Genomic DNA, 13,766 nt, shown 5'->3' with positions numbered 1-13,766 from the left:
AATGAATCATTTTTTGTTCTTATGAACAGTTTTCAAAAGCTTTATTGGTGGATTTTCTCAAGTTAAAGCGCCACACAGAAATTAATAAATTGTGTAAGCAGGATCTGTGTATTATTCTTATTATTTAATTACAGGTGTTTTAGCTCATTTCAATTTATTTAAATGGGCTTTTATTTATTTTATTATGTGTTTATATTTTACAATGTGATGTAGTCTTCATTTATATTGTATATTTTATGTTGTATAACTTTAGTTCCTACTTGTTTTGTTGTGGTAGGAGGGTTTTGTATTGAACACAGAACTGTGTTGGTTATTATTATAGCAGAGAAGACTGCAGTAAATCAACAAAGACAAGTGAACTGTGCCCCGATCTACCACTCGAAATCTGATGGACTCAAAAAGTGGGTTACGATTGCATATTAGTTTGAAAATCCACCGGATCCACCGTATTTTTACACGAGTGACTTCCGGTCTGCCCAATCCTAGCTACCGGTCGTAATATTGAGGCAGCAGGGTCGCGTCTCGCGTCAAATAAGAAACTCTGCTGTTCTTTTCGCGTGCGTCGCGTCTGGGACGCGTCTAACACGCGGCCGCACTGCGACTGGTGTGCATTGGCTGATTGACTTTAATGCCCGCGTTTTACTGCGGCCATGTTGTCGCGTCGTTGACATTTCTGGTGTATACTGTCCTACCGTGTTGGTCCTCATTATAGTAGAGAAGACGGAGTAAATATAATCTACACAAAGAAACTGTAATCCGATCGACTCACAGCCTCGAAAAGTAAGGTTACATTACATCAGAAACTCGTTCAGTACGCCTCCGTTTCGAACCGAGCACCACGTACCGAAGTGGTTCAATACAAATACATGTACCGTTACACCCTTAGTACTTATAAACATTAGACTTTCATGTACCGTATTGGCCTGAATATAAGACGGTGTTTTTTGCATTGAAATAAGACTGAAAAAGTGGGGGTCGTCTTATATTCACGGTCTAGACATTGTACCCATTCACGACGCTAGATGGCGCCAGATATCGTTGAAGTGATGTTCTGTCATGACAAATCTCACCCACTCTCAAGTTTAACCAGTTGGCATTATTTTATTGCAATGTCTTTCCTTATTCAGATTTGTTTCAAGACTACAGTTAGACTTCACTTTGATGGTTAAAGCAGTTTTTGCAATTTTATTGTTTTATCACAATAGATCGGTTTATTTACATTTCAAAAACCAGAAGCCATTCATTTACGAATGTGATTGCACTTTACATATTCAAATGTTCAGATATTAAGACTTGAATGAGGCAAAATAACATGCTTTTTCTCTCAACTATATTGTTATAATCATTTGTTTCAGATGTACTGTAATTATTTTCTGTATAAAAATTTGGTGTTCAAAAAGTCTTTTTCAAACTTGAGTCTTGAAAAAGGGGGTCGTCTTATAACCGGGGCCATCTTATATTCGGGTCAATACGGTATTTTAGATTTATTGCACACAACTGAAGTAGTTCAAGCCTTTTATTGTTTTAATACTGATGATTTTGGCAAAAAAAAAGTCAAGAAAAAACAAAAATCTAAAAAAATTAGCATATCATGAAAAGGTACTCGAAAGAAGCTACTAACCTAATCATCTGAATCTACAAATGAACTCGAAACCCCTGCGAAAGATTCCTGAGGCTTTTAAAAACTCCCAGCCTGGTTCATTACTCAAAACCGCAATCACAGGCAAGACTGCCGACCTGACTGCTTTCCAGAAGGCAATCATTGACACCCTCAAACAAGAGGCTAAGGCACAGAAAGAAATTTCTGAGCGAATAGGCTGTTCCCAGAGTGCTGTATCAAGGCACCTCAGTGGGAAGGAAAAAGTGTGGCAGGAGACGCCGCACAACCAGAAGAGGAGAAAGATTGCGAGAAGGGCCGATTCCAGAACTTGGGGGACCTGCAGAAACAGTGGACTGAGTCTGGAGTAGAAATATCCAGAGCCACCGTGCACAGGCGAGTGCTGGAAATGGGCTACAGGAGCTGCACTCCCCAGGTCAAGCCACTTTTGAACCTGAAACAGTGGCAGAAGCACCTGAGCTGGGCTCCAGAGAAGCAGCACTGGACTGTTGCTCAGTGGTCCAAAATACTTTTTTCAGATGAAAGCAAATTTTGCATGTCGTTCGGAAATCAAGGTGCCACAGTTTGGAGGAAGACTGGGGAGAAGGAAATACCACAATGCCTGAAGTCCAGTGTCAAGTACCCGCAGTCAGTGATGGTCTGGGGCGCCATGTCAGCTGCTGGTGTTTTATCAAGGGCAGGGTCAATGCAGCTAGCTATCAGGAGATTTTGGATCACATCATGCTTCCATCTGCTGAAAAGCTTTATGGAGATGAAGATTGAACATGGCAATACTGTGCTCAATTGGCCTGTCAACTCTCCTGACCTGAACCCCATAGAGAATCTGTGGGGAATCTGTGAGAGACACCAGACCCAACACTGTGGATGAGCTGAAGGCCGCTATCGAAGCATCCATACCACCTCAGCAGTGCCACAGGCTGATTGCCTTCATGCCAAGCCGCATTGAAGCAATCATTTCTGCAAATGGATTCCCGACCAAGTATTGACTGCATAGCTGGTATAATTAATTGAAAGTTGACTTTTTTGTATTAGTTGGATGAAATATGCTCATTTTTTGAGATAGGGATTTTTGGTGTTTCCTGACTTTTTAGCCGAAATCATCAATATTAGTGCTGCGACGATTAATTGATTAACTCGAGTATTTGATTAGAAAAAAATATTCGAATTAAATTTTGTTGCTTCGAGTATTCGTTTAAAGTGGCATTGTAATGGTTTATTTTGAAAGTGTTTGCATTTAGTTTTATTGATTAGGGTAGATACACTGCCCTCTTGTCTGCCTCTTTTCACATGGCTGAATCCAACTGCTCCCTGTTAAGACCAACATAAGCTAGGTTTTTGTTTGAGGTCATGTTTTTTAATGCATTCATAATTTAGTTTATAGGTATATTTAGCTGTTTTTTTTGTGGGAATATGTGTTAAGAGCATTGTAAAAATAAAAACTTTAGCATTTTATAGCATTGAAGCTAGCAGACTTTTTCATTGTAAGTTAGCCATTTCTTTTGTTGTACATAGATCCTCCCTTTTTTTTTTTTTTTTTTTTTTTTTTAATCGATACCGTTTGAGGCTCAGCTCAGGTATTTTACTGTCCTTATCCGATTACTCGAACTAACTAGTCCATCGATTAATCGACTACTCTAATATTCGATAGCTGCAGCCCTAATCAATATTAAAACAATAAAAGGCTTGAACTACATCAGTTGTGTGTTATGAATCTAAAATACATGAAAGTCTTAATGTTTATCAGTACATTACAGAAAATAATGAACTTAATCACAATATGCTATTTTTTTTAGAAGGACCTGTAGTATTTGTACACCCTGACAACTAATGAAAATGAGTCTTCTTTCTCACACTTCCATTTATTTCCAAACTGTTCACTCTGAATTACAAAGTAAATACGGATGGAAATAGTGTTGTTAAAAAATATTTTGGTGGTGTTTTCAAGAGACTTTGCAACTGTTAGAGATGGAAGCAAATGAGTCACAGTTCAAAAATGTGAAACGTTGCTCTTTAAAATATGCATCCGAATTTGTTTTTGTTGTTTTGTACGGGCGTTTGTTGCGCACCATGAAAGCCCCTTAAGCAACATTTCAAAACTGTAATGTATTCCAGATCAAAGCTTTAAATATGTATGCACATGTGAATTGCCTTGTGCCTAGTCATTTGTAGCTTAAATGCTTCCCGTTATGTGTATAAATAAGAGAATTCCATTAAGTTGTCAGTATATTCTTTTACGCGCGACACATTCTTACAGTCATGCGAGCCCTTAACTTTCTAGTCTCCAGTCATTTTTTTGTACCTGTAATTGACTTAACATTTTAATAGCTAGCACAAATATCGAGCAGTCATTATACCAGCACACAGGATAATTAGTTGTTTTAAAATGGCATACCAAGCTTGCATTCAAATGTTGTTTGTTGCATCACAGACAACTGAGGCGCATTTATTGATTTTTCTTTTTTCCTTCTCGTTTTAAGATAATAAAAATTTCAGTTGCATTACTTGGTCATTAAATCACAAGTTACAACTAGGCATGTGCCGGTTACCGGTTTCACGGTTTACCGTGGTGTGAAAACGTGGCGGTTTCAAAACCACTAAAATTTTCCGTCAGACCGTAGTACGGTATTCGCTATTTTTCATGTGTCAAAAATGCAGCCAGAAGTGGCTTGGCGCGGCAGCCGTTTGTTGCTGCGTGTGAAAGTGACGCTATCGGCTAGACAGCCAGCAAACCCAAAAAGAAATACTCCAAACATAAGGCGTACTTTTCTTTAATTTATTGAGCTCTCAAATCGTGGTAAGTGGAATATACAAAATGAATACATTTAAAACGTTGTACAATTGTATTTTTCAATGAGTGAGTAGCTTCAACAGATTAGCACCATGAAAAAGTTTGCCAAAAACAAAACACACATTTTCCTTTCAAGTTTAATACACAAACTAAGAGCTTACAAAGACAAATGTTAGCCTAGGCTTAGCTGGTAGAGCAACTTCGTCGAGTGTTACAGCCGCAGAGTGAGAAAACAAGCTTGATTCCCTTGAATGAAGGGGAAAAATGGATGCGTCAAAGATGCTAATTGCGAAAGATGATCTTACCCTAAGCACAAACCCTCGTTCGCTGGATCAAGGAGAGGTCTCACTCCCAATGTGTTTTTTTAGATGAAATCTTTCCACAACAATATTTACATTTTAACTCACACATTTTAACTAACTTATTAACTTATGAATTCTTTATGTTCTTTTTAACACAAAGGCATGACATCATGTAGACTAGAGTTGACACAGTGGCTGAAAATGGCGAAACTTCACTTGAGCTTTTCCACCCTCAAAAAAAAAAAAGTCATGCAGTATAAAATTTTATTCAGAAGTGTTTTTACTTTTTTATAGAAATTATTTTGTTCTTGCTCTAATCTTGAGCAATTTGAGCTGTGGGTATAGTCTATAAGTTATATTTATTTTAATTTTATTTAAAATATTTGTTTTTTGTATTGATAATTTGTTTATTTTAACAACATATTCTTGTTCCAATTTGCAACTATGTTCTGAAAAAAAAAAGGGGAAAAAATCGTGTTTAATGGAAAAAGTTTTTTTTAACCCATACATCTCAAAATAACACATTTTGGAGCTATAATTGCAATACCGGCATACCGTGAAATGCGGTATTTTTGCTCACGGTTATCGTACCGTCAAAATCTCATACCAGCACATGCCTAGTTACAACAATTACATTCTTGTGAATAAATGCTTAAATCCCTGAATTCTTTATAGATTTGGACGTAAAACAATCTCGATTCTTGGTTAAAAGAGCAACAACAACAAAAAACTAGCGGTTAGCATTTATTTTACGTATATATTGCAAACTATGATGCTAGTCAGTAAGCAAATGTAGCGGCCGCCTTATGTACATTCTTATTCTTATCTAAATTCTTGTGAATGAATGATTAAATCCCTGAATTCTTTATAGATATGGATGTAAAGCAGTCGATTCCTGGATAAAAGCAAAAAAAAAAAATGCAGTTAGCATTTATTTTACGTAAATATTGCAAACTATGATGCTAGTCAGTAAGCAAATGTAGCGGCTGCCTGATGTAAATTCTTATTCTTATCTAAATTCTTGTGAATAAATGCTAAAATCCCTGAAATCTTTATAGATATGGATGTAAAATAGTCTCGATTCTTTGTTAAAAGAGCAAAAAAACGGGCAGTTAGTATACATTTTACGTAAATATGTTGAAGTACAATGCTAGTCTGTTCGTCAATGTGGCTCAGCCTTACAACAAAGAGCTTTTTACGTTGAAAAATCTTGTGAATAAATGCTTCAATCCCCGAATTTATAGATCTGAATGTAAAACGGTCTCGATTCTTTGTTAAAAGAGAAAAAAACTTAGTAGTTTAGCATATATTTTACGTAAATATGTCAAAGAATTATGCAAGTCTGTTAGACAATGTGGCGGCAGCCTTACAACTAAGAGAGAAAATTCTTGTGAAAAAACAAAAAAAATATAGGAATTACTTTGAATCCTTGATCAAATCACTCCTGAGACAATCCTTCCTGTTTGTATGCGGTACAGCATTCGTACTTTTTCAACTTACATCCGGCGTTGGATTGCTACGACTGCGAATAACTGAAGCGGATTGTGGGATGGCTCCCTACTTGAAGGCGTGGCGCAGTGATTGAGACTGTTTTATGTCCATCTCTATGAAGAATTCAGGAATGTAAGCATTTATTCACAAGAATTTTCAACGAAAAAAGCTCTTTGTGATTCCACTCGGTCAGCTTTGACGGCCACGCCAACAATGCGGGCCCCCTATTAATCGACCCCGCCAATATCATTATGAAATCCATGGATTCGTCATTTATTGTTTGCTTTATTTGTACTGGTCTAAAATATGGAAGAAAATCGTGAGGGGGGGGTTAATCAGCATGACGGCACAAATATAATGAAACTAATGAAAATTTGGTTGGTGGGAAACTCGAGTGTGACAAACATGGATGACAAAAGACATTAGGAAGGGGGCAAATATTTACAGCACTGTATTATACAGTCTGTTGAACCACCTAGATTATGATATGGCTGCAAAAAATTGTTTTTTGTCGTTTTTTTTTCAACCATCTGGGCTCCTTTACCTTTTGTGTAAAATGGCAGCGACTGTGTTTGCTTTCAGTAGAGTGAAATGGACGTTGGACTTGCAGTATAATGCCCCAAATGAGCCAACTACAAACTACAGCCGGTAGAAGTCACATTGGCCAGAATGAAAGGAAGCTGCCAGCCAAATTGGCAGTCCAATTGAAAGGCGATCTTAATCGCTCGTGTCAGCCCCGCGACTGACTGCTGATCTGCCCGGCCTTTGTACTGCCACTCGTATCAGTTCGGATGCACAACCATCAGGGCCATTTTCAGTTTTATGTCACCCTATGCAGAATGTGCTTCGTTACTCTAACAATGGGTAGTGTCATAGCGATGCCAGCATTATGCACATGCTTCAATAATACATAAACTGCGAGCTAATAAAAATGTGCAATTCTTGGATGCACTCGTACACAAAAACTACATTTTTAGGCAGAATGTGCTTCGTTACTCTAACAATGGGTAGTGTCATAGCGATGCCAGCATTATGCACATGCTTCAATAATACATAAACTGCGAGCTAATAAAAATGTGCAATTCTTGGATGCACTCATACACAAAAACTACATTTTTAGGCACCAACTAACCTAAAAGTAGCAAAACCGCTAGCTTTAACGCTATAAAATGCTAACTTACAACTAACTCACACGTATGAAGGAGATAGTACCTTTTCTCGTAGGCACTGTCTGTTTGCATTACTGTAACACACTTATATAATCAATCAGGGAATAGTATCGTTTCTCGTATTTACTGTTTGACTGTATATATTACTCTAACAGACTCAATATAAAATAGATAGCACTTATACCATAGTTTAAGGAAAACAAGCAGAATATAGGGCATAAAAGATAAATGACTCCTTATTATCCCGGAAGCCCAACGTGTGCGTCATGCAACTGACTCGCAATCAGTTCTCCTGGACAGTCCAGAACAAATGGCGGGACGCTCTGTCTCAACACGAGAAACATTGGAGAACCATTGATATCCAACTGATAACACGACTGACAAGACTCCAAGAGCCCCTTTGACACTGAGGTGGCAAAATCCACAACTCTCGTTGCCTGGACAACAGTAAATCCTGAATCCTCCTGTCCAATCCACAAACAGACAATAATCCCAAAAACACAGTTCGTCCTGCCCAATGCCCGCCCCGTGAGAGCCTTCAAAATACTGAATGTTTAAGCATTGTCATTTTTCTTGGGAACCTTTTGTTGATTTCTGATATGGTGACCTTGAAACGAGTTTGCCTTTTCGGCTGAGTCAGTGTCTGTTTCTCCTTTGTTTGATTGCTGTCGACCCGAATAGATTGTCAACTTATTCTCCGTGAGCCTTCTTAAAACCATTCAAAATGGAGTCAGTCCAAAGTGTTAAGACTAAGGTGAAAGCGTGGAGTTTGGCCTTCTGGCCGGATTGTCAGGGTCTCACCGGCCCTGGTCGTTGGAGCTTCGCCAGCGCGGGTCCGGCGGTTCGGCTGGCACAATTCCGACGGTCTGGCTGGAAGGTCAGATTCCCTCACTCCACAAACTGTAGCTGCTAACTCAAATACAAATGCATACACAAACATACAGTGCCCTCCATAATTATTGGCACCCCTGGTTAAGATGTGTCTTTTAGCTTCTTTTTTTCCTAAATAATATGGGACCTTAATGGAAAAAAAGAGAAAAATCAAAGAAACAAGGTCTGGGGACTGAGATGGCCGTACCTACTGTGAAGTATAAGGGTGGGTCAGTGATGCTGTGGGGCTGTTTCGCTTCCAAAAGCCCTGGGAACCTTGTTAGGGTGCATGGCATCATGAATACTTTGAAATACTAGGACATTTTAGGTCAAAATCTGTTGCCCTCTGCCCAAAAACTGAAGACTAACACCAAGACCCTAAACATATGGCCAAATCTACACAGAAATGGTTCACCAGATACAAAATCAAGCTCCTCCCATGGCGATCACAGTCCCCAGACCTTGTTTTGTTGGCAAAAGGGGGTTGTACAAAGTATTAACACCAGGGGTGCTAATAATTGTGTCACACATTATTCGATGTCAAATAATTATTTCTTTAAGTGGGATTTTTCCCCACTAAATAAATGCACTTGTATTGAAGGTTGGATTTTTCTCTTTTTTCCATTAAGGTCCCATATTATTTGAATAAAAAAAATTATTAGAAGCTAAAAAACACATCTTAACCAGGGGTGCCAATAATTATGGAGGGCACTGTATATTAGCTGAAACAACTTCTTGCCTCATGTGGGCCAAACCAGAGCGCAGCTATCCTTTATCCACGTCAGACATCTGAGTCTGCTTCTCAGTCGGGCAGTGTATCCTCCATCATTAAACAAAATGCAATACTTTTGGACTTTTTGGATAGTTATTATCAAATTAGCTAGCTAGCGTAGGAACGGAACTCGTATTTGACATTTTATGCGACTGGAAGGCAGGGATCACATTGATTTATTGTCCTAAGGAAGTTTAAATGTTTATTTCAATACCTGAAGGTCAGATAGCAATGAGTATACCTGTTGGTAACTGTTTTTTTTCCCCTCCTTGAATCTTTAGGATACATTGCTCCTTGGAGCGGGCGTTTCTACTCTCTATGGGACACTGGGTAAGTTGAACATAATGTTGTGTCCTATAATGCAGCAGAAAGTAGCACTGTACCATTTCGTAGAGGGTTAAACACTGCGACAAATATTGCTTGCGCCACATAGCAGCATGTGGCCTGTGATCTTCACGCGACAAAGATGTGCGTGCCAATCAGTTCTCAAGCTACGCAGATTCATTTTTCTTTTCAGAGCGGATACAGACCCCCCATTGCAGTCACTGAAAACTTTTTCTCGTTGTATTGGAAAAGACTATTATGATTAAACAGAACAAACACAAAAGAAGAGGAATCAAAGAGCATAATTAAACTGCAGTTTACTTTATTGTTTCTTTACAAAGACACTATTAATGTGGTGCATCTTTTCAACTTGTTTTTTACTGGAGGAGTTATCGTATCATTTGATCAAAACGTTCATGTCTGTTTTTCCAATTTTCCGCTTTAGCTATGCCAAGATCCACATCCCCATCATCGCGTCTGTGTCAGAGCACCAGCCGACAACGTGGGTCTCCTTCTTCTTCGACCTTCACATCCTGGTGTGCACGTTCCCAGCCGGCCTCTGGTTCTGCATCAAGAACATAAATGACGAAAGAGTGTTTGGTAAGTTAAATTAGAAAAGAAAAATGCTTCAAGGTCATGTTGTAATCTCTATGTACTTTTCAAATGTTTCATCATCAATAAGTAGGTAAGATTTGAGGCTGCAGCTATCGGTTATTTGGCTAATCGATTAATCTATCGATTAGTTAGTTTGAATAATCAAGTCATCGGACTACAAATATTTACACTGCTGGCCAGAAGCATTGGCACCCCTGCAATTCTGTCAGATAATGCTCAACTTCTCCCAGAAAATGATTGCAATTACAAATGCTTTGTTAGTAATATCTTCATTGATTTTGCTTGCAATTAAAAAAAAAAAAAAAAACACACACACACAAAAGAGAATTGGGGGGGGGGGGTGTAAATCATTATCATTTTTCACAAAACTCCAAAAATGGTCCAGACAAAAGTATTGGCACTAGAGGTCCGATCACGTCATTTTCAAAGTATCGGAATCGGCAAAAAAATATCGGCCGTGCCTTTTTTTAATATATATATTTTTTTTAATTAAATTGTTTTCTAATTGTATTTAGCGTTACAGACATAATATGTTACACTCATCCAGAGTCTTTAGTTTAGGCTTAAGGTAGGGTTATCAAATTTATCTCGATAAAGGCGGTAATTCATTTTTTAAAAAATGTATCACATTAAAATATTTAATGCCATTAATGCATGCGCTGCACAAACCACTCACACATTGTCGCGCTCAATCTACAACGCACCGTTTTACCTCTATAGAGAGATAAAAGGCAGCGTAAAATGAGTAGAGTGAATTTTGGCAGCCATTGGAGCCTTTAATTAATTGGCTAAAGCCTTACAATCCTTCCCACGATTAGAAATATCTTGGGAAGCAATGTGGGGAAGCAAGGTAGCAATTCATCTTTTTCTTAACACCTTATGTTATTTCCCAACGCAGAGAAGATATATCAATTGGTAGCACTACGCAGTCATGGTTCCACTTCCCATCATGCATTTCGGCATGGCTACAGTATCATATACTGAAAGCTCAACAAATACACTAGATGGCAATATTTAGTCACAATATACAAAGTCACAAGTCTTTCTATCCGTGGATTCCTCTCACAGAAAGAATGTTAATAATGTAAATGCCATATTGAGGATTTACTGTCATAATAAACAAATACAGTACTTATGTACTGTATGTTGAATGTATGTATATATTCGTCCGAGTTTTATTCATTTTTTTCTTAATGCATTGCCAAAATGTATATGATCGGGAAAAATTATCGGGAATGATTGGAATTGAATCGGGAGCAAAAAAAAAGCAATCGGATCGGGAAATATCTGGATCGGCAGATACTAAAACGATCCGGATCAGATCAGGAGCAAAAAAACATGATGGGAACAACCCTAATTGGCACCCTTTGAAAAATCATGTGATGCTTCTCTAATTTTTGTAATTAACTGTACTTGTTACTTACCTGTGGTGGCAATAACTGAATCACACTTGCAGCCAGTTAAAATGGATTCAAGTTGACTCAACCGCTGTCCTGTGTCCTTGTGTGTACCACATTGAGTAAAAGAAGATCAAAGAACTGTCTGAGAAATTGAGAAGCAAAATTGTGAGGAAGCACGGGCAATCTCAAGGCTACAAGTCCATCTCCAAGGACCTGATTCTTCCTGTGTCTACCGTGCGCAGTGTCATCAATAAGAATAAAGCCCATGGCACTGTGGCTAACCTCCCTAGATGTGGACGGGAAAGAAAAATTGACGAGAGGTTTCAATGAAAGGTTGTGCAGATGTTGGATAAAGAACCTCGACTAACATCCAAAAAGAGTTCAAACTGCCCTGCAGTCCCAGGGTACAACACTGTCAATCCTTACAATCTGTCGGCGTCTGAATGAAAAGGGACTCTATCGTAGGATACCCAGAGAGATAAAAAAGAAGGACTAATATATTGTATTTGTGACGAAGGTGGGATTGATAAGCTGGAGTGCTTGCTGACTGGAGCGGTTGAATTTTCTCCACCCTGAAGGGACAGCCTTGTATTAAACTTCACAAAATAATGCACCCTTTCATGTTGAAAGAATGGTACATCCCTTGATCAAGGGCAGAGAACCTTTAAGCAATGGAAAAGTCATTCGGTCCTCTTTCTCCGACAACTTAATCAGCCAGTTATTGCTATTGATTAGGCACTCACTTGTTGATCCAGGTCGGCTTTTCAAGGACGGAAAAGCGACGAGCGCACTTTCTTTAATGTGGAGAACTTGAAAAGACTCGTTAGTTGAGCCTGAGGCTACTATTTTTTTGTCATGGGACTCTTTTTACTCTCAACACTAGTTTCTCTTTCTATTTTGACATCCATCGTATCTTTTCGGTGTTGGGTGATGATTCATCCGTGTTGTTTCTTCTCTCCTGCAGTGGCCCTGTACGCCATCAGCGCCGTGTATTTTGCCGGCGTGATGGTGCGTCTAATGTTGACACTTACTCCGGTGGTGTGCATGCTGTCAGCCGTGGCTTTCTCCAGCGTATTTGAACACTACATGGGAGATGACACCAAGCGGGAGAAACCGCCCGCTGAAGACAGCAGTGATGAGGACGACAAGAGGAATTCTGGGAATCTCTATGATAAGGTAGGAGGCTATCATTGCAGTGTTCTGTACTGTACTGTTTTTTGACACGGTCTTGTTGCATGCAGGGGTGCTTGATTTACATTGTGCAGCCGAGGGCCCTCAAAACGAGTCAAAAAAGCCATTCTTTTGCTCACTGTTCTTGTTATCATTTTGACTGAGCTGGACATCAATGGAGTTATTGTCCATGTAGATGTAATCAGTGTAATGCTCCTACGAGAGGAACATTAATGATATAACCAAAACGAGCAGCAAAAGCAAAATGAACAGGAAAGACGGGATGAGACGAGGCGAGAGTAGGACAAAACCGGTCATCTGGGAGGGACTTGGCGTCGAGCCGCTACTCCTCCGCGTAGAGAGGAGCCAGCTGAAGTGGCTCGGCATCTGGTTTGGATGCCTCCTGGACGCCTCCTGCCTGATCAGAAATCGGGCCGATTCGTGCCATTTTTCAAAAAGATTTTTTCTTTCTGTGGAATTTAAAGCAACACTAGGTAACTTTTTAACCTGCCACACACAAAAAACTACAAATGTGCTGACTGCTTTCCGGCATACGTCACTACACCCTTTCCCCATTTGTGATAAAAGACACTTTTGCGCAAATTCTGCAAAGATGGCAGAGCAACAAGATAGACAAAAGTTTTGTCCAAGGAGGGAAAAAAATAAGCTACCAGGTGTGGCGGGGGGGGGGGGGGTTGCCACACGAAGCCACATGGTTGCTAACTAGAGGTGGGAATCTTTGGGCACCTAACGATACGATTTTGATTCAGAGGCTACGATTCGATTATAAATCGATTATTGATGACCTCCCCCTCCGCTATTAACTGCTTTTAATGTTTTGTACATTAATTACAAAAACTGCAAAAAAAAAAAAAAGCCTCACAGGCTTAAATAAACGACTATTTCAGTATCAAGTTAACAGTTGAAAACGATAAATAATATACTCAAATCCCCATTCTGTATCAGCAGCTTTAAACTACATTCAATTTAATGTTGTGAATCAACCGTTAAAGTTGTTAAAATTGCCCCCGTTATTCCATGATTTTCCTTTTGTCTACTTTTGACATGTCAAAGTTTTAAAACTATTATAAAGATAGATTCAAGTCAATATTTTACCAATTTAGGAGTATTTTAGATAAAAAGTTAATTAGGTTCGCTCGGAAGATTCGCTACAACAGCCTTGCAGGGAAGTCTACTGCTTTAAGATGGCTGCCGTTTACTAACGCCCGCATCTAGCTTTCTGTACA

At 39.1% G+C, this 13,766-nt stretch overlaps 1 protein-coding gene across 2 annotated transcripts in view; it reads left to right on the top strand.

Moving 5' to 3' along the window:
* The window catches only part of stt3b (STT3 oligosaccharyltransferase complex catalytic subunit B), a 114,486-nt gene that overhangs the window by 69,407 nt on the left and 31,313 nt on the right, over positions 1-13,766 (top strand). For both annotated transcript variants that reach the window (XM_057827149.1, XM_057827148.1), the window contains exons 8-10: positions 9,292-9,340; positions 9,780-9,934; positions 12,314-12,525. In XM_057827149.1, the coding sequence (XP_057683132.1) occupies positions 9,292-9,340; positions 9,780-9,934; positions 12,314-12,525 (416 nt within the window). The remainder of the gene's footprint in view (positions 1-9,291; positions 9,341-9,779; positions 9,935-12,313; positions 12,526-13,766) is intronic.

The sequence above is a fragment of the Corythoichthys intestinalis genome, chromosome 22 (assembly GCF_030265065.1).
Source record: "Corythoichthys intestinalis isolate RoL2023-P3 chromosome 22, ASM3026506v1, whole genome shotgun sequence".
NCBI lineage: Eukaryota > Metazoa > Chordata > Actinopteri > Syngnathiformes > Syngnathidae > Corythoichthys > Corythoichthys intestinalis.
The sequence above is the reverse complement of the archived record's forward strand: the minus strand, read 5'-3'. Positions and strand labels throughout refer to the sequence as shown.